The sequence below is a fragment of the Typopeltis vanoorti genome, chromosome 3, assembly GCF_054136105.1.
Source record: "Typopeltis vanoorti isolate ZY-2024b chromosome 3, IOZ_Tvanoo_1.0, whole genome shotgun sequence".
In the NCBI taxonomy this organism is placed as follows: Eukaryota; Metazoa; Arthropoda; class Arachnida; order Uropygi; family Thelyphonidae; genus Typopeltis; species Typopeltis vanoorti.
In genome coordinates, this window is record NC_143551.1 from 24549446 (window position 1) to 24573774 (window position 24329).

Below are 24329 nucleotides of genomic sequence, written 5' to 3' on the forward strand. Positions count from 1 at the left end.
CGCTAAACCTCTCCATAGCATTTGTCCAGAGATGGGTGACGTATGTGAGTAGATCTCCAGTTGATCACCAGTGGCAGAATCCATACTGGTGGTCATTTATTTGGTGAGTGTCTTCAAGATAGTGTAGGAGTTGGGAATTGACGATTTTTTCCATTGTTTTTGACAGGACTGAGGTAAGCGAGATAGGGCGGTAATTGGATGGCAGTGACTTATCACCCTTCTTGGAATGGGCTGAAGATAGGCCAATTTCCAGTTTGTGGGATAGATTCCAGTGGAGTAAGAGAGTATATATAGGTGACATAGGATAGGGGTCAGTTCTGGAGCACAAACCTTCAGAACAATTGGGGGAATGCCATCGGGACCAGGAGACTTTTTTGTGTCTAATTTGGACAGTATTTTTCTGATCTCATCCTGGAAAAAGGATATAGGCGGCATTGTATGTTGGGTGTCTGGAATGGTTGGGGGACATTTACCATCGTCAGTTATGTGTTCATTGGAAGCAAAGTATGAAGCCAGAAGATTGGCTTTTTCTGTGGATGCAGTAGAGCCATCTGGGTATGATAGGGATAGGAATAGTGTTGGGCAGAAGTTACGGCCAATTGCTTTGGCGAGAGACCAAAAGGCTCAGCTGCCGTTTGGACAGGCTGCTAGTTTCCTGCTTTTTGCTCTTTCGAACTGTTTTGGAAGCGTTGATTTTTTTTTTTTTTTTTTTTTTGCATCTATTACGGGCTTTGGTGTAAGCTTTGAAGAAGGATGAGGTTCTTGATTTCAGCCAGTTGTGGTATGTCTGGTGTTTCATCTCTACAGCCTTGGCACAAGTGATGACATGCCTATGTGTGAGTTGTGTAATACTGCACTAACCATCATTTATACAAAGTGGCCCATAAGTCATGAAGGGATTTAAACATTTAATAACTTATTTATTTATTCTTTTTTTTTTTTGTTATATTGAAACCAGAACCTGGAGATTTTTTTAATTACGTGAATGCCTTCCATTTTTGGCATCACATAGATGGGGCCCTTTGTATGGCATGTTCCATTGTTAATGTTTCTAGCTGCAGCTCCCTAATTGTGCAGGAATGTTTTCCTTTAGCTGTTGGATTGTCTGGGGCTTGTTCATATACACCTTTTTTTTCAGGTAATCCCATAGGAAGAAGTTGGAGCATGTGGATCTGGAGAACACGATGGCTGATTAATTGCAGATCTTCATGAAATTATTCACTCTGAAATTTATTTGGTTATTTGTTATTGGGTTGTGAGCTTTTCTATGATTAATTTCCCAAATGTTCTTCAGTTAAGTTGTGTACCTGAAAAAAATAAAATGAAAAAATTAATAATCAAAAAAGTTATTCACTTTTTAAGCACCTTCATGACAAGGACCACCATGTGTTTTAATTGACTGCTGTCATTATGTTAATGAGCACAGTCACTATTTTTGTCACATTCATAATCTGTGAATTTTATCGATTTTTCAAGTGTCACCCATTTTTAGATTTTTAGAGTAGCAATATATAATGCCTTATAATAAATTGTGTACAAGTTAAGTTTTATTAGTCATTGAATATGTACTTTTAACAACTGTTTTTCCTGAATGTTTTTATAAATTTTTCCACACTTTATCTTTTTTTTTTGTGTTATGATTTTTTATACCTGTTTATATGCCTCTTATTTATTACATTGTGTTCTAGTGGACATAGCTCTAGGACAGCATGGCTATAGCTGTCCTTGAGCTATTAAACCTCAAATATCAAGCTGCTTCCCAATATCATTTCTAATGATTCTGCCATGAATGCTATTTGTTCACTACCAAAATTTTTCTCAGAACTCTCATATCTGCAGCCTCTAGTCTTTGATCAAGTATTTTATTTCTGACCCAACTCTCAAATTCATAACTTGAAATTGGTTTGAACACTGTCCTGTATATAGCTAGTTTAGTTTACTAATTTCATTTATTCCATATAAATTTATTTAATTGACTTCCTACACCAGCTTTGCTTATTCTATTGTCTATTTCCATATTTAATTTGTCAGCCTCATTAGAAATTGTGCTTAAATAGCTGAAATGTTTTAGTTCTATAGATTCTCATTCAGGATGCAGCTCATGTTTTCAATATTTCTACCTATTTTCATAGTCTTTGTCCTTGTGCCTTGTATGTTTCTCTCTGAGTTTAAATTAATGAAGTCTTGCAGGATAAATAAAATATTTTTATATTTTAATAAAATATGATAAAATAAAAGTAATAAAAGTAAAATATTTTTGGGTCCTCTCCTCAAATATTTGTGATTTTTTTTTTGCTCCAAATTTAGTGTTTTTATTTTATTTTATTTTTATAGCCCATTGCTTTATGGACTGGAAAACAGATTTTCAGTTTAATTTTGCGCTCAAATAAATCATGTCCTATTAAATCAAGTCTGCGAACAAAAGGCAAAGCATACACAAGTGGAGAAGAACTCTGCATCAATGACTCATGTAAGTAATTTCCTTTTTTTCTTTTTCTTGAGTTTATTTGAATCAAAAAGTGCATAGCAAATGGATATTTTAATATTGGCTATCACATTTATTTATCCTCCTTCCCCTAATCTAGCAACTGCTTGACTAGATTTTATTCATTTTTATATTTTTGATGACTGTGAGTGATTTGTTTTTACATACAGACAGTGGATTGCTGCCTGTCATTCATGATAGGATTCTTTTAACTCTATAATTATTTTAATCCTCAAATAATTTAGCATATCCACCTACCACAGCTAATTTCATCAAAGAGTGTTCAATTATAAAACTTTTCAATATGTATAATTTCAAATGACAGTACTGTGTGTGAACCAGGATGCTGTTCACAGTAGACCTTATTTTGTCACAGAAAATTTGAAGGAATAACAGGTTGAATAATTTTTTCTTTTTTTTATATAGTGATACCTGTGAAGCATCTCCATAACTGTAGAATAACATGTATACCGCAGTAAATAACTTTTTTTATTATGTAAATATTTTGTTTTATGTATCATAAGACATCATCAGTATAACTGATGAACAGAAATAGGAATTGAATTCAAAAAACAGTAGTGGGTATGCTTAAATTGGAATCCCTCTATGTATACAGTCACATGTTCATGATTTAAAAACTACTGGGGTGAAATTAAAAAAATTACTTAAATTAAAATATAGCAGATAAATGATTGAATATAATTGAGTATAACAATTTCCCAAACTTTTGGAATAGTGAGACAGTCTCATTTCGATTATGATTAGGTCTATTAAGTGAGACTTCAGCAATTTATTTATATAACTGTTTATATGTGGATCTATGTAGCAACTTGGCATTTTGTCATTGGATCCTATAGTTAGCATTTTTGATTCCATGTTGTGTACGTTTATAATAGTAGTAAGTAAGGAAATAAGTCGGCTTCAAGAATAAATATATATAGAATAAATAAATAAAATCAGAATGGAGTTTTACCAAAAAGAATATACACCTAAACCTCTTTTTACGCAATAGATACGTACCTAAAAATTACGCGTAAATAGAATTTGCGTAAAAAGAACTACTGACTCCATAGAAAAAGTGAAGATTGGTTCCAAACCTGAAATATAAGCAAAATAATGAAAAAAACAAACAATAAATTCGTTATGATCATAAGATTTTTATTTACATTTCATGGAGAACACACATACATATAATGAATTTTAATAACTTAAAAAAAAACATATTCATTTCAGTTGTTTGCTAAGGATTCTATAAAAAATTATGTTATTCGTTATCAGTTTCTGACAATAAACGCGAAAGCTTTCTTTTCGTGGGACTGTAATAATGGTATTATCGTCATCGACTTCTGCCTCAACTTGTGGAATTCTTCTTGTCATGTCTTGAACAAAAGTACCACTGGTTGTTTCAGTAGTTTTAGGCATGAACTCAGTTATTAATCGCTGTGTTGATGCTTTAGATAAGTCACGATATAATTCTCTGTATGAAGATATTAACAACTTAAGCTCACGTGAAAACTTTCCAGCGTATTCTTCATTTGGATCATGTCGGGCAAAATAATTGCCTCAATTACTGGCCACTTTAAGACCTTCTGTAATTATATCAGCAGTAAAAGTAGGATTATCTTGACATTATCATTAACTTCTTCACTTTCAGGAATCTCAGAAACAATCTCCACTATTTCGTCTTCACTAAGAGGTTTATCAATTAACAATTCTTCGATATCTGCTGACGTAAGATCATCGAATCCTTCTCCGCCAATTTCACATGCCAAACTTGCCAGAAGGGTAACGAGTGTGGTAAGAAAAGCAAAAAAGGATTACGAAAGAGCATTGGCCATGCAGGCTAAAGAGAATCCTAAACAGTTTTTTAGATATGTTGCAAGTAAAAGGAAAAATGCATATGGCAGAATGATTTTAAAGAATGCCGATGGTAGGGAGGTAACTGAATCAGTTGAGATAGCTGAGTTACTGAGTGAGCACTTTGCAAGAATATATCATCCAGGTGGTGACATTGCAGAAACGAATAAACCAGTAGATTATACGAGAATTGTGGTGAATGAAGTGGAGGTGAGTAGTCTATTGCATAACCTCAATGTCGATACATCTGTGGGATTGGATGGTATACCAGCTCGTGTAGTACGAGAAGCAGCTAAAGAATTGTCAGTACCCTTGACCATTTTGTTTAATTTGAGTCTCGGGTCTGGGTTAGTCCCGAGCGGGTGGAAGGAGGGGAAAATAGTTCCACTGCATAAAGGTGGTTCCAAGACCGCTGTTGTAAATTACCGACCGATTAGCATATCAGGAATCATTGTCAAGGTCTTAGAGAAATTAGTCAAGAAAAGAATACAGGATTGGATAGATGAAAATGGGATATTGTATGGGGGACAACATGGTTTTGTGAAGGGTAGATCATGCCTCAGTAACTTGCTCACGTTTTATAACACAATGACGGCTGAACTAGATATGGGTAATGGATTTACAGTGATACTACTGGACCTTGCCAAGGCCTTTGACAGGATACCACATGGAACCCTAATCAGTAAACTGGAGCAGATGGTGAGATAGGAGGGTGGTTGAAGGAGAGATACCAGTGAGTGGTTTATTCAGGAGTGGAGTCTAAAAGATGGCTTGTGACTAGTGGTGTGCCGCAGGGCTCTGTTCTTGGACCACTGCTTTTCAATTTATTCATCAATGATATAGGAAAGGATCTGAGAGGAAGTTTTCACTTGTTTGCTGATGATGCAAAGTTGGGTAGAGCAATTGTGAGTGCACAGGATGTCAAAATTTTACAGAATGATTTGGATAGTTTGGAGGATTGGGCTAGGAAAAATGGATGTCAATTTAATGTGGCAAAGTGTAAGGTTAGTCTGCTGCTATTCTTTTCACCTACTTTGGGGTGAAAAGAATAGCAGCAGTATATCACATTGGTGGAACCGTACTCCAGGAGATTGATGAGGCCAGGGATTTGGGAGTGTTGGTGGATAGGAAATTGAAGTTTAGGGGGCACATTGCCAAAGTGACTAAATCAGCTCATTAAATCACTTGGCTTCTGAAAAATACTTTAACATGCAGAGACAAAAAAATTGTTGTTCCTCTGTATCGTGCCTTGATAAGACTCCATCTGGACTACTGTGCCCAGTTATGGGCACCAGAGTTTCTTCGTGATGGGGAGGAAGTGGAGAGGACCCAGAGACGAGTGACCAAAATGATAGCAGGTCTGTGGAATGAACCTTATGAGAATAGGTTGAAGATTTGTTAGTTGCAGAAATTGGTCGATAGGCGAAGGAGGGGTGATATGATTGAGACATTCAAATTATTGAAGGGTTTCTATAAGATTGATCCAGAAGATATTTTTGAAAATAGGACTGGTGGTGGGAGGACTAGGGGCCATGCATGGAAGCTGGGCAAAAGTGTGGTTGACAAGGATGTTAGAGCTAGGTTTTTCTTGGAGAGTGGTGAATGAGTGGAATAAGCTTCCAGAGTCTGTTGTGGGTGCTACGACTGTGAATGAGTTCAAGGCAAGGTATGATAGAGACTGTGTGAATGTCGAATAGTTGTTCTTGACATGATGTTAGGGCCTCCCTCAATGAGTCTGTCGACTCCTTGGAGTTGCCCGGAATAATAATAATAATAACTTATTATATTGGGGAATTCTGCAGTATGATTGAAGGGAACAGGAGCATTCTCTTTAATACATGTGGGCCAAATAGCTTTCCAACATACATTCATAGTTTCTGGTCTCAATTCAGATAACGATAATCGAACCTGATCAAAAAAGTCCATAATTGAAAATTTTTTCCACACATCTATAACTGACAGTGTTTCATCATCATTTAGCTTGTTCAAAATGTACTGAAATGTTCTTCTGACATAATATGTTTTAAAAGTTGCAATTATACTCTGATCTAGAGGTTGTAGCAATGATGTGGTATTGGGTGGGAGAAAAAAAAAATTGCTCATTTGGGTGTTCTATGGCAGGATGACCAGGTGCATTATCAAGAATCAAAAGCACTTTAAATTTGAGACCCTTGTCATTCAAATAACGTCTAACTTCTGGTACAAACAAACAAAAATGTTTGTGGAACCACTCAGTGAAAATATCAATGGTCACCCAAGCTTTTTTGTTAGCCATCCAATGAACTGGCAATTTTTGAAAATCTACGCCTTTCATTGGCCGTGGTCTTAATGATCGATTTATGAGCAGTAGTTTTAACATCCGATCTCCTAAAGCATTCGAACAAAATAGGAGTGTTATGGTGGATTCAAAGCAGCAAAAAATCCTTTGCTGCTTTGAACCCACCAAGAGTTTTTTGCATTTTTGATATGCAAGTTCTGTTTGGCATTTTTTCCAGAAAATGCCAGTTTCATCCATATTCCAAACTTGTTCACAAGTGTAACCTCCATCTTCAATTATTTTAGCAAGTTTTTGTGGAAATGCTTTAGCAGCTGTTTCATCAGCAGAAGCCATTTCACCTTTAATTTTTATATTATGAAGAGCATGTTTTTTAATAAACTTAGCCAGCCAACCATTGCTTGCATGAAATTCATATTTTTTCCTCAATTGAGATGAAGTATCTGGCTGCAGTTTTTTAATCTGTTCATATAATCTCAATGCTGATTGCTTGATGGAATTTCCGTCAACTGGCATTCTTTTTTGTATAGTATCTTCTATCCACATCACTAAAGCTTTTTTGGCCTTTTCTAGAACAACATCTCTTGTGTATGATGATAATTTTGCACTTGATTTTGTACCAGAACATACCTCTTTTCTAATAGTCTCTTCATTTTTCTTTATAGATCTGACATTTGATTCACGGACTCCAAAATGCTTACCCACAGCCACCGCACCTTCCCCAGTTTGAAGACGATCTAACATTTGAATTTTTATATCCAAGGAAATGGCCTTTTTTGGTTATCGGCAACATCATGTGAGGGCTGGATTAAAATCTTCGGTTAATGAAATGAAAGTTTGAAAATTACATATAGCTTACCATTTATTATTTCTTGGCAAAATTATTAATTTTCTAATGCGATTTTTATTTTTATTTCTCTTAAAAAATGCAAATGCAAAAAATGCGGTAACTGTGTTGTCTACTCAAACACCAAATTCAAACTGCAAAGAATTGCTTTTTTATGCGCAGTCAGTTATGTAATTCGTGGAATTCCCAATAAATGAAATTCGTAAGAATTTAGAATTTTCTTAATTGAAACGAGAATGCAATTCTACAAAATTCTCAGAATTTTCTTGAATTACGGATTTTTTCCTAACTTAGGCTTTAGGTTGGTCGCGTAAAAGTGAATAAAAATTGCTTAAAAGAAATTATTTTTGATATCCCAATTCACGTAAAAAAAATTCGCATAAAAAGAGGTTTAGGTGTATTCGTATATGAAACTCAGTTATTGCTTAAAAGACGAGCTTTCTCCCGTGGTAACCCACATCCCAGTTAGACCAGATTATGCACTCTGGTTGCTTTTTATTGATATAAATTTTACAAATAGATAAATCCACAAGACTGTCAATTTAATGTCTTGAATACTGATGATGATGTTTTGGTTTGGTATCATTGATGATTATCACTTTTTCCATCTTCTGATTAAGGATTAGACATTTGGCTGCTTTGGCTTCACTGTTCTGGCAGCTGGTCTTCCCCCTCTTTCCTTTGGATCTGTATTTATCCACTTCTTTTGGTAGCCAATATCTTTCCATCTCTCTCTCTCTCTCTCTCTCTATATATATATATATATATATTCCTTGATCTTTTCATTTATACTGTAAATAACTAGCTCTCTTCTAATGTCTTCATTTCTTGCATGGTCTAATTTTGTGCATTCTTTAATTGTTCTTAAATCACTTTCCACTTTTCCCTGTCACATTTAAACAGCACAGAGTAGTGATTTAGATGTAGAGTTAAAGTTGAGAAAAATGAATATGTTGTTTTTGCGGATTGTTTACATTCTCTGGCTACTTTTTTTTTTTTTGTCACAAAGACATCCTTTTTGACTTGTTTTTTCCTCTTTCCTATTGTACATGGTGTATTTTGAGTTTATTCTTAAATATGGGTGGGCATAATTAATTTTTATATTTCTAATTTATAGTATTTTGATTTCTTATAGATATCCTTATTCATTCATGTGTGAAGTTAATAATATTGTCACATGCATGTAGATGCATATGATTTGTGCTTTCTTTGTTAAGAATTCAACTTGGCATATATATCTGCTACTTGGCAAGACAGCTGTCCTAGTATTGACTAATAGCATTGTGTATATGTTTATGAAGATTTGGTGGAAAATTAAGATATCTCTTTGCATATAAACTGGTTAATGAGATATCCTTTTAACATCTCATCATTTAATCAAATGACCAGTGCAAAAAAGTTGGATAAAATCCAACAAATGAAAGGTAGATATAGAACACACTGTTTGTCTACTTTAGATCATAATGGAAGTGTTATTGCTGATTCCAAAGCTATTTCAGACACTTGGGGTGAAAATTTTGCCAGAATATCAGCAACAGCTTCATATCTTCCTGAATTTTTAATATTGAAAGAGTAGCAACAGAAACAAAGGCTAAATTTTTCTACTAATGGGCTTGAGCCATACAATTAGTCATTTGTTAAGGAGGAACTAAAAAGAGCTCTTTTTCTGTCTTACCCTATTGTGCTAGAAGATGATGGGAGATGTTTTATCATTTCATAATGGATCTTCTCTTAATATACAATATAATAATTGCAGAGATATTTTCTAGATTCTTGGCATAAGTCAGTTGTCTTTGCTATCCTAAAACCAGGAAAGTATCTAACACAAGCAAATAATTATTGATGTAATGCTCTGACCAGCTATCTTTGTAAGATATTAGAGAAAATGGTTAATGCCAGACTTCTCTGATATTTAGAAAGCAATGATCTTCTTTCCAATATACAATGTGGCTTTCATAGACATCGTTCAACTTTGGACCATTTGGTCTATTTAGAAAGTTGTATAAGAGATGCACTACTGAAGCAAGAACATCTGTTTTCAGTTTTCTTTGACATGAAAAAAACAAGCTTATGATGCAGCCTGGAAATATGGCATATTAAAAGACCTCTATAACCTAGGTCTCAGAGCTTCCTGTATTTTTATTAAAAATTTTGTTTGGGTGAACTTTCCAAGTCAGAGTGGGAAGTTCACCCAAACAAGATCTGGGTGTTCTTCTAAGCTCTATCTTAAGTGTGACACTTTTCACTATCAAAGTTAACTCAGTCACTGAACAACTTCCTCCTACTGTAGACAATGCTCTATATGTTGATGACTTCACAATTTCCTGTCACTCTTGTAAGATAATGTATTTGAAAGACAACTTCAGCAAGCATTTGATGATTTTCTGTGGGCTCATAGTAATGGGTTCAGGTTTTCAACAGAAAAAAAGTTTGTGTTCGCTTTTGTTGAAAATACACTTTTCACCCAGATTCTCAGTTAAGAATGGGACGAACTGCTATTCCAGTAGAAACAGAAGCCAAGTTCTTGGGACTGATCTTTGATAAAAAAACTTGCATTCCTTGCACACATTCATCAATTAAGAGAAAAGTGCAAAAGAACATTGAATCTCCTTCACACTCTATCCTCTACTGAATGGGATGCAGATTGATCTTCATTGCTTTGTCTTTTCTTTATTGTACTCTTATATGTTCATAGCTAGATTATGGGCAAAAATCTATGCAAGGCAAATAGCTTGCAATGGTTGGATCCCATCCATCATCAAGGTGTGTGGATACTCTACTAGTGCCTTTTGCACATCATCCATTCTAAGTCTTTATGTTGGAGCAAATGAACCAGCTCTATCACTTAGATGGAAACAGTTGATTCTTAACTATGCCCTAAAGATAAAGTATCTTCCAGATCACCCAGCATGGATGAGTCTTTTGTGTCTCTTTTCTCCATGTTGGGAAGATCTATCACGCACATCAGACTGCCTTACGTCCTTTTGGTATGCATGTTAAAGAGACTATGCAAGCTGTTGACAGCATTACCTACACCAAACATAACAGCATCCCTCCATGGCAGGTTTTCCATCCTGCAACTGCTCACTTTGTATATGGTACAGAAGTCTCATATTCCATCATCTGTCTACTTGCAATTGTTTAATGCACACAGAGCAGCCCACTCTGATTTCTTGCCCATCTATACTGATGGCTCAAGAACTGACACATAGGTGTCAGTTCTTGAGCTAATTTGCTGCTGTGTTTCCTGACATTACTATCTCCAACCAGATCTCACCTGATTGCAGTAATTATACATCAGGACAGACTTATGTGTTCGTCGAACATGTTGTTTATTATTTTAACGGTATAATAGAACACAGAAACTAAGTAAATAATTGATTTATTAACTTGATGCTGATATTTCGCTGGTATTATAACCAGCATCTTCAGAGCACAAAAACACTGTTTGTCACAATACGCGAGACTAAAACAACATGGTATACATTAACAAAATTGTAGCAGCAACACAAAGACTAGAGTCCTGATTTTGGCGCCCTCTATCTGAAAAAAAAAAAAAAAAAACGCTATCATATATTGCTAGAGTCCTAGAAAAGTGCTAGTTTTTCCTTATCTACAACAACGGAACACCATACAACGACCGCAATTACAACAAGACCTCGTCATTGTGAATCTATCGTCACTCACCTTAAGCAAAGAAGCCACAACTGCTTTAAGTCGAGGGCACAACTTTGCCATAACTCCCAAGCAAGTTCCAAAAGCCGAAATAATGGCGTCCATCGAACGAGGAATTTACGACCTGCCTCCAACAATAGCTAACAACATACGTTTAGATGTGGCCAACATCCTAATCAAGTCCAAGCCTCCAAAAAGTAATATCCCACATAAGGAATTCATTGCTATAAAAGAGCTACACAACAACAGCCAGATTACCATAACAAAAGCAGACAAAGGAAATGCAACCGTGGTGATGGACACAACTGAATATGAAAACAAAATGCACACACTATTACAAGATCAGTCAACATACAAAATTATAGATCGCAATCCCACCAACACACAAAAGAATAAGGCACGAAAATTATTAAAAAAAGTCACTTCCTGGCCCAAAGACACAGTTAACAAACTCAAACCCTTCCATGTTAGAACACCGAGGATCTATGGATCACCAAAAATTCACAAACCAGGCACACCCCTACGCCCAATTGTGGACAGTATAAATAGTCCCACATACAAACTGGCTAGACATTTAGCAAAGCTACTAGCCACTCTCACTAACAATTCTCCCTCCTTTATCAAAAATTCAGCACACCTAAAAAGCATCTTACAACACCTCACCCTAAAAAGCTCAGACTTAATAGTAAGCTTTGACATCATTTCACTATTCACAAATGTACCACTAATAGAAACCCTCAATCTACTGAAGTCACACTTCCCCCCTGATATATTTGAACTATTCAAATTCACAATACATGCAGGATATTTCACATGGAAAGGGAAAATATACAAACAAATTGATGGGACAGCCATGGGCTCCCCCCTTTCTCCCCCCCTAGCCAACTTTTACATAGAACACCTGGAAAAACAAGCAATCAATACAGCCACTCTCAAACCAACACTTTGGCTACGCTATGTTGATGATGTGCTTGCCATTTGGCCACATGGCCCTGAGACATTGAAAACATTCTTAGCACATTTAAATAGCCAACACCCAAAAATCCACTTTACTATGGAACCGGAAGCCAACAACTGTCTGCCCTTCCTGGATACACTCATCACACGTCTCCCAGATGGTTCCTTATCATTTTCAGTTTTCAGAAAACCCACACATACAGGCAGATACTTACACAAACAATCACACCATCATCCTTCTCAACAATATGGCATATTAAAAACGCTAACCCATAGAGCGAGAGCAATCTGTTCAAATGACAAGGCTCTTACTGCTGAACTGACTCACTTACGCCACACCTTCTTGGCCAACGGCTACAATCCACAAAAAATAAACAAAATACTAAACACTCCTAAGAAACCCCTCCCACCATCCACCACAGAGAACTACAACAAAACAGTCACCATCCCTTACATTAAAGGCACATCCGAAAAGATCTCAAGAATTCTCATTAAACATAAACTACGCACTACATTCAGACCATGTAGCAAATTAGCCACCCTCATCCGCTCACCCAAGGACAGCATTCCTCCTTTATCACATCCAGGAGTCTACCAAGTACCCTGCTCATGCAATCAAGCCTACTACGGTCAAACAGGAAGAACTGTGAATATCCGCATCAGCGAACATAAACGATACGTCCGGAAATATCATTATGGGAAGTCGGGCCTAGCAGACCATGCTCTGGATACCCCTGCACACAGGATCAACTGGAAAAACACAAAAGTACTACACAGAAACCCATATAAATCAGAGAGATTGTTCTTAGAGGCGACAGAAGCCCTAAAACACACTCCAAATCTCAACAAATATGGCTGTATTAACTTGCCGAAGATCTGGGAGACAGTCATATTAAGGAAAAACTAGCACTTTTCTAGGACTCTAGCAATATATGATAGCGTTTTTTTTTTTTTTTTTTTTTTTTTTTTCCAGATAGAGGGCGCCAAAATCAGGACTCTAGTCTTTGTGTTGCTGCTACAATTTTGTTAATGTACACCATGTTTTAGTCTCGCGTATTGTGACAAACAGTGTTTTTGTGCTCTGAAGATGCTGGTTATAATACCAGCGAAATATCAGCATCAAGTTAATAAATCAATTATTTATTTAGTTTCTGTGTTCTATTATACCGTTAAAATAATAAACAACAAATTATACATCAGATTTGCATACCATTCAGCTTGCACTTGTGCATATAAAAGAAAACCTCTACCAAAAGTATGTAATTTATGTAGACCCATTGAGCTCTTTACATGCTATTTCCTCTCCTATATATAATCCACAGATCGGCCTATACTTTTTCCTCGTACTGTTTGACAGTACCATATATAGACTACTGACACTTTATAAGATCAAAGCTAATTGTCCAATGGCAGTTATTATAGCAGGAAGTTGACAAAATTATATGACATTAGGCAATAAAGAGAAGGGAGGAAGATGTTCTTGCTAGGCTCTGCATAGGTTAGTCATCTTATTCTTATTTGCTGAGGGCTGATGACACTCCTGTGTAAAAATGCAACATGTGTCTTACTATTTGTCGTATGTTGGTGATGTGCCAGCACTTTACATGAGAGAGGAATGAAATTTTTACCTATCTATCCATGCCATATACACTCAGGCAGATGTTATCAGATTCAGACTATCAGATTTGACTAGTTTTATTTATATCTAGGTATTACATGACTATTTATGTACTGCTGAAGCCTTTGACCTTATGTATTGCTGTAATTTTATATGTAGATACTGCATTGCTGCTTGGTTTTTGCGCATACATCTAGTTTGTCTTTGACTATTTATGTACCGCTGTAACTTTTGACCTTGTGTATTGCTGTAACCTTTCCTATAGTGCAGTATCACTTTGGCTGTTCTTGTGCTGCCACTAAACCATAAACCAACCAACCAACCAACCAACCAACTAATTAATCATTGACTGCAAACCCTGTTTGTTGTTTTGCTTCCTACTCATATGACAAGCTTTGCAGTGTTCAGGCATCTCAAGCTTCAAGATCATCTATAATAAGTACCCTAAGCACTGATCTCCACAGTATCCTTGATTGGGATGAAAGCAACCTAGTCAACATCAGTGCTTTTCAAAATGGAGTTTTGCTTGTTTTCCTGTAAAAAAAAGTCAGTTCGAGAAGGCAGACCAAATCTGCCTTCTCGAACTGACTCTTACTCCAGACCTTTCCTCGCACAATCATACCACTTCTACAGCATCATCAGCTTCCAAAAAAACTTAGCATCCTTTTCTAGTCAAGACATTACTTCTCTGCCAAACAACTACTTACTCTGTATAAATCCCAAATCTGGCCAACATTGGAATACTGCTCTCACATATGGGATGGTACACCTAAGACCTCCTTAAAAGTTCTTGATGCTGTTCAGAAAAGGCAGTCCAGTTGATAAACGATGCTTATTCTTACAGACCCTTCAGCCACTTCAGAAGATCAGTTTCTGCATTGTGTCTTCTGCAGATATTTCCATGGCCATTGTTCAGTAGAACTAGTATCCATTATGCCTCCCATTTCTGCCAGACCTATGTTTTACAGTTGAACTGCACACTTACTAAACCTGCTATTCCCAGTTATCTTTCATTCCTTCCACCTCAATTCTGTGAACAGTCTCCCTCATGAAACATTTTCAAAAGACTACAATCTTCAACAGCTGAAGAAGAATATCAACAGATTACTCTATTCTTCACCCAGCATCTGTTTGCTACAAGCTCTTCTACCTTTTGTGTGTGGAAGAAATATATGTTTAAATGAAGATTTAGACATTTCAAACAAAATTAACAATTTTCCCCAAAGTAAACAAAATAATGAACAAAACATTAAGGCCAGCAGTGGATACCCAAAAAGTTGATAAACGATGCTTATCTTACAGACTCTTCAGCCACTTCAGAAGATCAGTTTCTGCATTGTGTCTTCTACAGATATTTCCATGGCTATTTTTCAGTAGAACTAGCACCATTATGCCTCCCATTTCTGCCTTTTGTGTGTGTGGAAGAAATATATGTATAAATGAAGATTTAGACATTTCAAACAAAATTAACAATTTCTTCAAAGGAAACAAAATAATAAACAAAACATTAAGGCCAGCAGTGGATACCAAAAAAAGCAGACTTAGAATGTATAATATTTTTAAAAAATCAACATTATTATATGGCAGTCAATCATGGACAATTAGAGAAAGAAATAAGAAAAGAATCATTGATGAAGAAATCAAATATATGAGAAGAGCAGTAGGTTATACAAGACTAGATAAAAAGAGAAATGAAGACATACTGAAAGAACTAAACCAAATTCCAATAATGGAAACAATAAAAAAATACAGAATCAAATGGAAAATATTTAGAATGAATGGCATACAATAGAATACCCAGGAAGATGATGAACTACAAAAAAAAAAAGTCAAAGAAACAGAGGCAGACCAATAAAATGCTGGGCTGAGACCAAATAGGCCACCTGGCCTAGATTTGTGAATGTAGGGAAGAAGAAATATGTAAGAAAGTTTTGATAAGAATTCAAGTTGGGTAGCTTCTGTAGGTCAAGTGTGGACTCAACTATGCAAATAGAATTTGTATAGTTGAATAGTATGGTAAAAGTGAAACAGTTTGAAAACAAATCTTTGGAGTCTCAGTGGCAACTCTGAAAAAAACATTAATTGATTCAGCTACAAAAGGTATGCGGTGAAGTTGTCTGCAAGGACAGAAAAATAAGAACACCATGGTAGACACAAGCTTTTCCAGTAATGGAAAAGAAGAAGAAGAAAGCATACCAAAAGTTCTTAGCAAAAAAGATCAAAAGGCAGCAGATTCCCTAAAATAATACAGAGAAAAATGTAAGAGAGTTAACTATGTGTGAAAGTAGCTAAACAAAAGTCATGGTAAGATTTTAGTAAGAATATAGAAGGCAGATATCAGGAAGGGGTCAGAATGTTCTGGAGGCTATTGAAAAGCTTAGAAATGTTGGAAAGAGTATTGTAAAAGAAATCAAAGATGATAAAGGTGATATGATTACTGAAGATAATGTTATTTTAAATGTATGGAGTTATGTTTAACAGTCTTCCAAGTAATTACTTGGAAGACTGTTAAAACATAACAAGAGTGACAGAACAGTAGCAGAAAATATTCAGGAGGAATGCGAATGAGAGTATGTATCAATACTTGATGTAGAAAACAAAATCAAATGATTGAAATTTGCAAAGGCTGCTGGGCTGAAGTAAATTATCTTTGACTAGAAATGCTCAAATATGCAGGTATAAAAGTTTTGCCATGGCTTTTTAAAATATCAAATATTTCTGAAGTTTGCTTTTTGTATGCATTTCGCATTTTTGTTTATTTATTTATAATCCTATTTTTTATTTAGTCATCCTAATCAGTAATAGTGAACTACTTAGTGGATGCATGGATAAGTCTACTCTAGGATCAGGATCAAAGAATAATATATTTTATATCTTGCTTCGAGACTATGGTGCAAAGTATGCTGCTGATGCAATGTGGCGTTTGGCTCGTATAACTTCATACTTCTTAGGTAGGAGCTTCATGAGTTCATAAATTATTAAATTGCTTATTTTATTATCATAATTCATGTAAAGATGAGGTGGGTATTTCTTTATCCACTAGCTAATTTAGTCAAATCAGATTATTGACTCATACAGTTTTTTAAATAAATTACAATAATAATTGTGTGCATTTTTTTTCTCTCTCCTTCACCAGTTTAAAATTATTTTAATCATAATATATGCTTTCTTCTCACAGGCTTTTTTGTCATTATAAACATGTTTCCAACATATATGATCAACCTTCCTGATTTTTACAGCAAATAAAGGATTTTCAATTGGAATTGGTGATGTTACTCCTGGTCTTGGTCTCTTGAAAGCCAAAGAAGAGCTGTTGGCAGCAGGGTGAGTAATAATCTATATAAAATAATGGTATTCATTGTTGTGATTAATTTGAAATTAGTTGCAATAATTGAACTCTCTCTCCCAGTGAAAATGCAATTGAAAAATCATAACTTTTCAATATAGTTTCACTGAAGATCAGTAAACATCTCTCTCCATAAGCATCTATGTAGATTGCAGTCACCTAACAATTAATTTTCAAATTATTTCCGGTTATCAGTGTAATTATGAACACATTTCTGGGCTGCAACAATTTTGGACATTGAATACTAATTCATCTGTGTTGTTGCTGATATTAAATAAAATTTCCTAACCTCATTCTCTTTTTTTTATTAGTCTTGGAAAATCCATTGCATTTAATTGGATATAAGATCTTTGTGTCAGCCATAGAATCTGATCTAGTTTGCTGCTTGGAATTTACCATTTGTTTCTGTTAATGAAGTCATGTTTTCAGTGTGACAGTTTAATAATTTTTTGTAATTTGAATGTTATCTTTTAGGACAACAGTTTTTATTTTTATGTTGCTCCCACCCACAAAAAGGTTATTTGCAAACCTATAGTACACTTTGTAGCATGGGTGGGCTAAGGTTTTTTTTTTTCCTTATTAATTTTTATGACTATTTTGCCTATTTTTCTTTAGTAGTACCCCTTGTATGATGTCATTGGCTTTTTACTCAATTTTTTTAAGGCATTATTGATATCTTGGAGACATAGATACATGAAAAATATATGTATCTATTTGTAGGACGTATCTATATGTATCTATTTGTAGGATTCTTCAAGATTGTCTTCTTTTGGAGCAGCATCAGCGTATAACAATAAACATTTATATAACACTGCAGAAGTATGACAAAGGAAGGGAGAGGGGACAGAAATGTGGAATTTTTTTTTCTATTTTTATCAATTTTTTAGGTATTTTTGATTTTATTTTTTTACATAGTCCAAAAACTTTACTCTGTAGATCAAACATGGAACTTTTTAAGCCACTTCAGGCTTCTCATAAGCAGATGAATTATCAATCAATAGAAGTATAGTGAATTGATGTAATTAAGACTGCCCAAGTAAGAGTAAATCAGATTAAACTCTTAAAAAATAGCCTTCCATAGTAGAAGAAAATTGTTGATGAGAAACAAGTAATGAAATCTGCTATTGATGTTTGAATATTGGTTCCATATCTTTTTTCCCCTTTATTGAGGCAGTTATATTTTAATGTAAATTGTGAAATTATTATGGATAAAAATTGAATTTATCTATTTTGGAATAATTTTGTTCTTTTTGTGAATGTATGAGCTGTGTCTAGAAAGTAAGGTCCATTCAGAATTTACTACCAAATAAGATATGGCAGAGGAGCATGCATGTGTGGTAGCATAGAGTGACTCATTAGCTAGCTGTTGATCATTCTACTTTCATTGTGGTATTGTTTGCTGTCTTCTATGAATAATTTATAGTGAGTGCTGTAATAAAAAAAAACTCTGCCAGTTGCATGATTCATCGTGTGATGTGGTTTTTGTTGGTGGAAAATAATAGTGCTGCAGAAATCTATTGGCAAATGATTACAGGCCTAACTTAATGAGTGACAGTAAGGTTAGGCAGTCATGTTGTTTGTTTAAAGAAGTGTGCAACAGTGTTCATGATGAAGAGCACAATGGCCAGACTAGTGTAGTGACAGATGATTTAGTAAAATGAATGAACATGAAAATTCACGAGAATCATCATTTCACAAGTACAGAACTTTCTTTTGAATTCCTGGACGTTTCATGCTCAGTTATTCATGAAATTGTGACAGAAAAGCTGGGGTATAAAAAATTGTATGCCAGATAGTTTCCAAAATGCTAACCAATGTGCATAAATAGCAATGAGTGGAATCAGCTCAAAAATGTTTGGAGCATTATGAAAATGAAGAAGATGAACTTTCTTCTTGTATTGTGACTGGAGACAAAATGTGGATTTTGTACACAATCAACAATAAACAAGTACACAATAAATCGAAACAACAATGAAAGCAATGGTGCCATTCATCATCTCTGAAAGCAAAGAAATCCAAACAAGCACCATCTGTCAAGTGAAAAATTTTGGCCACTGTCTTCCTGGACCAAAAATGGATCTTGCTTGTTGATTTTCTTCAGTGAGGAATCACAATTAATGCTGATGTGTATTAAATAAACTCAGATGAGCAGTTTTGAACAAAAGATGAGAAATGATGTCATCAGGGATGAATTCACTCTACAGCTCGAACTGTCCAGCAAATTCAGATGTTTGGGTGGAAATTTTTCAGCCACCCATACTACTGCCCTGACCTTGCGCCTAGTGACTACCTCTTGTTCTTGCACATTAAGCAGTAGCTCCCATCTCAGTGCTTTAAAGATGATGAGGAACGGAACAGCATGACTCAGTGGTTGAACTCACTGGCGGCAGACTTTTTTTGACATGGGTATGAAAAAACTGGTGCAACAATACCAAAAATTCCTGGAAGTCATTGGTGACTGTGTAGAAAAGTAAAGTATATATGTAGATTTTAGCATATGATATAAAATGTTTTTTTCTTTTCTATCAGTTTTTTAATTCTTGACTGGACCTTACTTTCTGGCCATACCTGATACCTCTCCTCGGTGTTTACCCCACTTTTTTTTTTGTATTATTCCTGGAAGACATCTTTAGAGTTAACTTGTCAGCTCCTTCTGTATTTAATTTTGTAGTAATGACATTCCTTCTTTTTAATGCTGATTTCAGTTTTTTTTTATCTCAGCTCTGTACTTTATTGCAGATAATGCTATACCATTTACGTTGTAAATGGTACATTATATTGAGCAATACATAGGCTACATTTGAGTTGTAAGTCAGCAGTTAGAATTGAAGATTGTAAAGGAAGATGGTGTAATGTTAAATCAAGTGTGAGACAAGAGTGTATGTTATCTTTGCTGTTATTCTTCATCTATATGAATACATTTAATGCAAAGTGGCATTAAATCTGATATCAAAATTGAAGATGTTAATCTCAGCTCTTTATACAGATGGTATTATACTCCTAAAAAATCCTATACAAAACTTCAGGGTTCCCTGACTTAATTGATAACTACTATAATAAATTTGGCACGAAAATCGGCAATAAAAAGACAGACAGACTCTACCCAAAATCTTAGACTAATATTACGGGACTTTCAGTTTAGTGAACAATATCTCATTATAGCATCCCATAGTGAATGCCAGTTTGGACTTTAGAATTATGACATTTTGTACTCAGTCTGTGTCTGTCCTTTCTGTTGCCTGTATACATTAATGTGCACTTTGCATGTACATTCTTCTTGCTTGCATGATGATAAAAATGAAATATTGGTTTAATAATTAAATAAGGGTTAATTATTATGTCTGATGTATTTTCTTCCATTAAATACAAACATAGTTAAAGTACTAACTGCAATTAAGAACAGAATTTATGCTGTCGCTCTTTCTCTTTCCCTATTTTTACAAAGCTTCCTATAAGGTGTTGGCATCCATTGGGTGTGTGTGTGTGTATTGAAATACTGATACATAAGTGATGAGTTTCATTTATATTGAGAATAAAATATTTAATAACTGCAAATTTTTACTCATGTTTCATGGCTATTTTCAATGCTTAGATATAGTTAATGAGAAAATGAAATAGAATAACAATTAAAAATCTTAGTTTCTGTTAGGTGTATGATGTTAAAAGCTGGAGGAAATCTTCATTGATACTGGCATTACTTTTTTTTTTTTTTTAACTTAGTACAGTAGTATGAAGATTATTAAGCAAAATAAAATCTTTCTAACATAAAAAAATCACTTTTATGCAATACTTCAGTCTTTATCCATTGAATTCTGTGTAGAACTGACACAACTGGTGACACCTGAATTTTCACATGCACTCTTGGTTCTTTTCTAAATGTATTTGTGCACATTCTGCCTATCTGCCCAAGGTTTCCAGAAATTCTGGAAATACTTGGATAATGAAGAAGAGGAAGATATTTTGTACAGTGCAGAAATGAAATTAATTTACAAACTGAACAAATTCATGCTTAAAAGCTTTGACATGGAAATCTGATGAGCTTTTTATTCAGAACTTTGATGTGTGAAATAAGTTCTAGAAGTATGTTCTTGTGTATGTGGTGAGGTTGTCTTCCTGTGTCCACTATGGAGTTCTGAAAAATCAGAACTCCATGGTGGACACAGGAAGTTAAAGAGAAGTGAAGGAAAAGAAGAAAGCATATCAAAAGTTTGTGGCAAATAAGTCAGCTTGTGTTTTTACAGAATACAGAGGCAAATGTAAGAAAGCTAAACACTATGCAAAACTAGCTAAACAAAAGTCATGGGAAGACTTTGATAAGAACATAGAAAATAAATATAAAGAAGGTGGCAAGATATTCTGGAGGTTGTTGAAAAAGCTCAGAAATGGAGGAAAGAGTGTGGTAAAAGGAATTAGATGATAAAGGCAACATGAATACTGGAGAAAAAGATATATTTGATGTATGGAGTAATTACTTCAAAAAATTGCTAAATGAAACAATTAGTAACAGCACAGTGATAAAAAAACCCTCGATAGGCATGCAATGACGAATGCATATTCATACTTGAAGTAGAAAAAGCCATCAAAAGCCTGAAATGTGGAATTCCACCAGAAATACTCAAGTACGGCAGTATAAAAGTCTTACATTGGCTGCACTGCATAGTCCAGAAGGCCTGGACAGAGGGACGAATTCCGGATGATTGGAGCAGAGCTCTCATAGTGTGTGTGTGTGTGTGTGTGTGTGTGTGTTAAGATCCATCGAGTCGTTTCCGACTCCTGGCAACTCCATGAACATACACTCTCCATTCCGATCTGTCCCTGACCATGTCTTTCAGAACCTCCAAGCGCACTCCAGTTGCTTCTTTAACTCCATCCATCCATCCAATTCTTGGTCTTCCTCGTCTCCTGCTTCCATCAACTTTAGCAAGCATCATCATCTTCTCCAGACTGTCATTTGCTTGCATAATATGTCCGAAGTATGACAATTTTTGCTTGATGATCATAGCTTCATAGACAGAATAAAGCAATCTGGCTTTATTCTGTCTATCACTGATTTATTGGTTTGCTTTGCAGTCCATGGTATTCTTAGTAAGCGTCTCCAAACCCATAATTCAAATGCATCTATCTTTCTTCTTTCACTTTTTTTCAGGGTTCAACTTTCACATCCATACAGCACCACAGGGAATACCATTGCTTTCACGATTCTGATTTTTGTTGTGAGGCTAATATCTTTATCTTTAAAGATCTTGCTTAAATTTGTCATTGCTTTTTTTCCGAGTAATAATCTTCTTCTAACTTCTTTGGTACAATAACCATCTTTATCAATTCAAGATCCTAGGAACACAAAATTGTTAACTGCTTCCATTTTCTCCCCATCTACTTCAAAATCATTAAGTTTACATGTTGCCATACTTTTGTCTTTTTGAGGTTAAGTTTAAGACCATATTTAGCACTTTTGTCTTTAACTTTCATAATAAGTTCCTTCAAATCTTCTTTGCATTCTGCTAGCAAGGTGGTATCATCTGCATATCTCAAATTATTAATATTTTTTCCACCAATTTTAATTCCAACTGAAGACTCCTCCAGCCCTGCCATTCTTAAAATGTATTCGCTGTACAAGTTAAACAGGTATGGAGATAAAATACATCCTTGTCGCACCCCTTTACCTATTGTGAAATACTCAGTTTCTCCAAGATCTGTTCGGACTATATCTGTTGCAATGCCACCTCACTTCACTCTCCACTGGTACTGGTTCCTGTGTATAATTCTACCCTTCAGATTTCTCAGTAATTTTGGAGTCCTTTCTGTAAAGGTCTTCTGTATACTCTTTCCATCTTTCTTTGATGTCTGCAGCTTCTGTAAGATATCCTTTGTGTTTAATTTTCAATATTGTCACCTTTGCACTAAACTTTCCTGTTAGTTCTCTGATTTGGTCTTCTAAGGGAAATAAAACAATGTGAGAATTAGAGGTATTTCTCTACTGAGTGTTCTTGGTAATATATATGCAAGTATACTTGAAAAGCGATTGAGAAGGATTGTGGAAGAGAAGCTTGGTGAAGAACAAGCTGGATTCAGGCCAAATAGAGGCTGTCAGAATCAGATTTTGACTTTACGACAAATAGTTGAGAAATCATGGGAATATAACAAAGATCTGTATTTAAGTTTTGTAGATCTGTAAAAGGCATATGACAAGGTGCCAAGAGAGAAGCTACTCAAAATACTACAGTTATATAGTGTCAATGGGGCATTATATCAAGCAGTACTTAGTCTTTATTTGAGTTGTAAGTCAGCAGTTAGAATTGAAGGAAGTACAGGAAGATGGTTTAATGTTATTCATAATCTATATGGATCACATTATGAAGGAAAGTGGTATTAAATCTGATATCAAAATTGGAGATGTTAATCTTAACTCTTTGCTTTATGCAGATGATGTTATACTTCTACAGTAAATAAATCCAGTACAAGTCTGCAAGATTCGCTGACTAAATTGAATAACTGTTGTAATAGATATCGTATGAAGGTCAACAATAATCAGTCAAAGACAATGAAAATATTCAGAAGCATTAAAAATTACAACTGCATTGTGAATGGAGAACCTCTAGAACAAGTGAAACATTTCAGCTACTTAGGCATGATTTTTAGTGACAGTGGTAAATTAAATAAGGAAATAGACAACAGAATCAACAAAGCTGGAATGGTAGGATGTTAGCTGAATAAATGTATATGGAATAAGAGAGAAATTAGTCCGAACACTAAATCAGCTGTATACAAGATGATATTCAAACCAATTTTAACTTATGTATCTGAGAGCTGGGTTAGAAATAAAACACTTGACCATAGACTAGGAACTGCAGATATGAGAGTCCTGAGAAAGATTAGGGGAATGAACAGATGGCATCAATGGCAATATCGTATTAAAATGAGGATATTAGGAAAGAACTTGACATTGTTAGCATCCAGGAATGTGTTAACATAGCTAATCTTAGGTGGTATGGTCACATAAACAGTATGGGAGAGGAAAGAATAGCAAAACAAATGTTCTCTGTCAAGTTGACAGGAAAAAGACCCAGAGGAAGACCAAGATATAGGTGGATTGATACACTAAAAAGTGCCTTAAAAGACAGAAATATAAGATCTGATAATGATAGTCTTGACAGGTAACAGTCGAGGAAAATTGTAGATAGGAAGTTAGTGGTAATGTAAGTTTTTCATGTAGTACTATCATATTCTCTACACCCTCTTGAGGATACATTTCAGGAATTTGATGATGAT

General features: G+C 35.0%; 1 protein-coding gene across 1 annotated transcript in view; it reads left to right on the forward strand.

Moving 5' to 3' along the window:
- The window catches only part of Polr3A (RNA polymerase III subunit A), a 427591-nt gene that overhangs the window by 228889 nt on the left and 174373 nt on the right, over positions 1-24329 (forward strand). The window contains exons 18-20 of the mRNA XM_090415517.1: positions 2335-2470; positions 16501-16665; positions 16954-17038. Of these exons, the coding sequence (XP_090271643.1) occupies positions 2335-2470; positions 16501-16665; positions 16954-17038 (386 nt within the window). The remainder of the gene's footprint in view (positions 1-2334; positions 2471-16500; positions 16666-16953; positions 17039-24329) is intronic.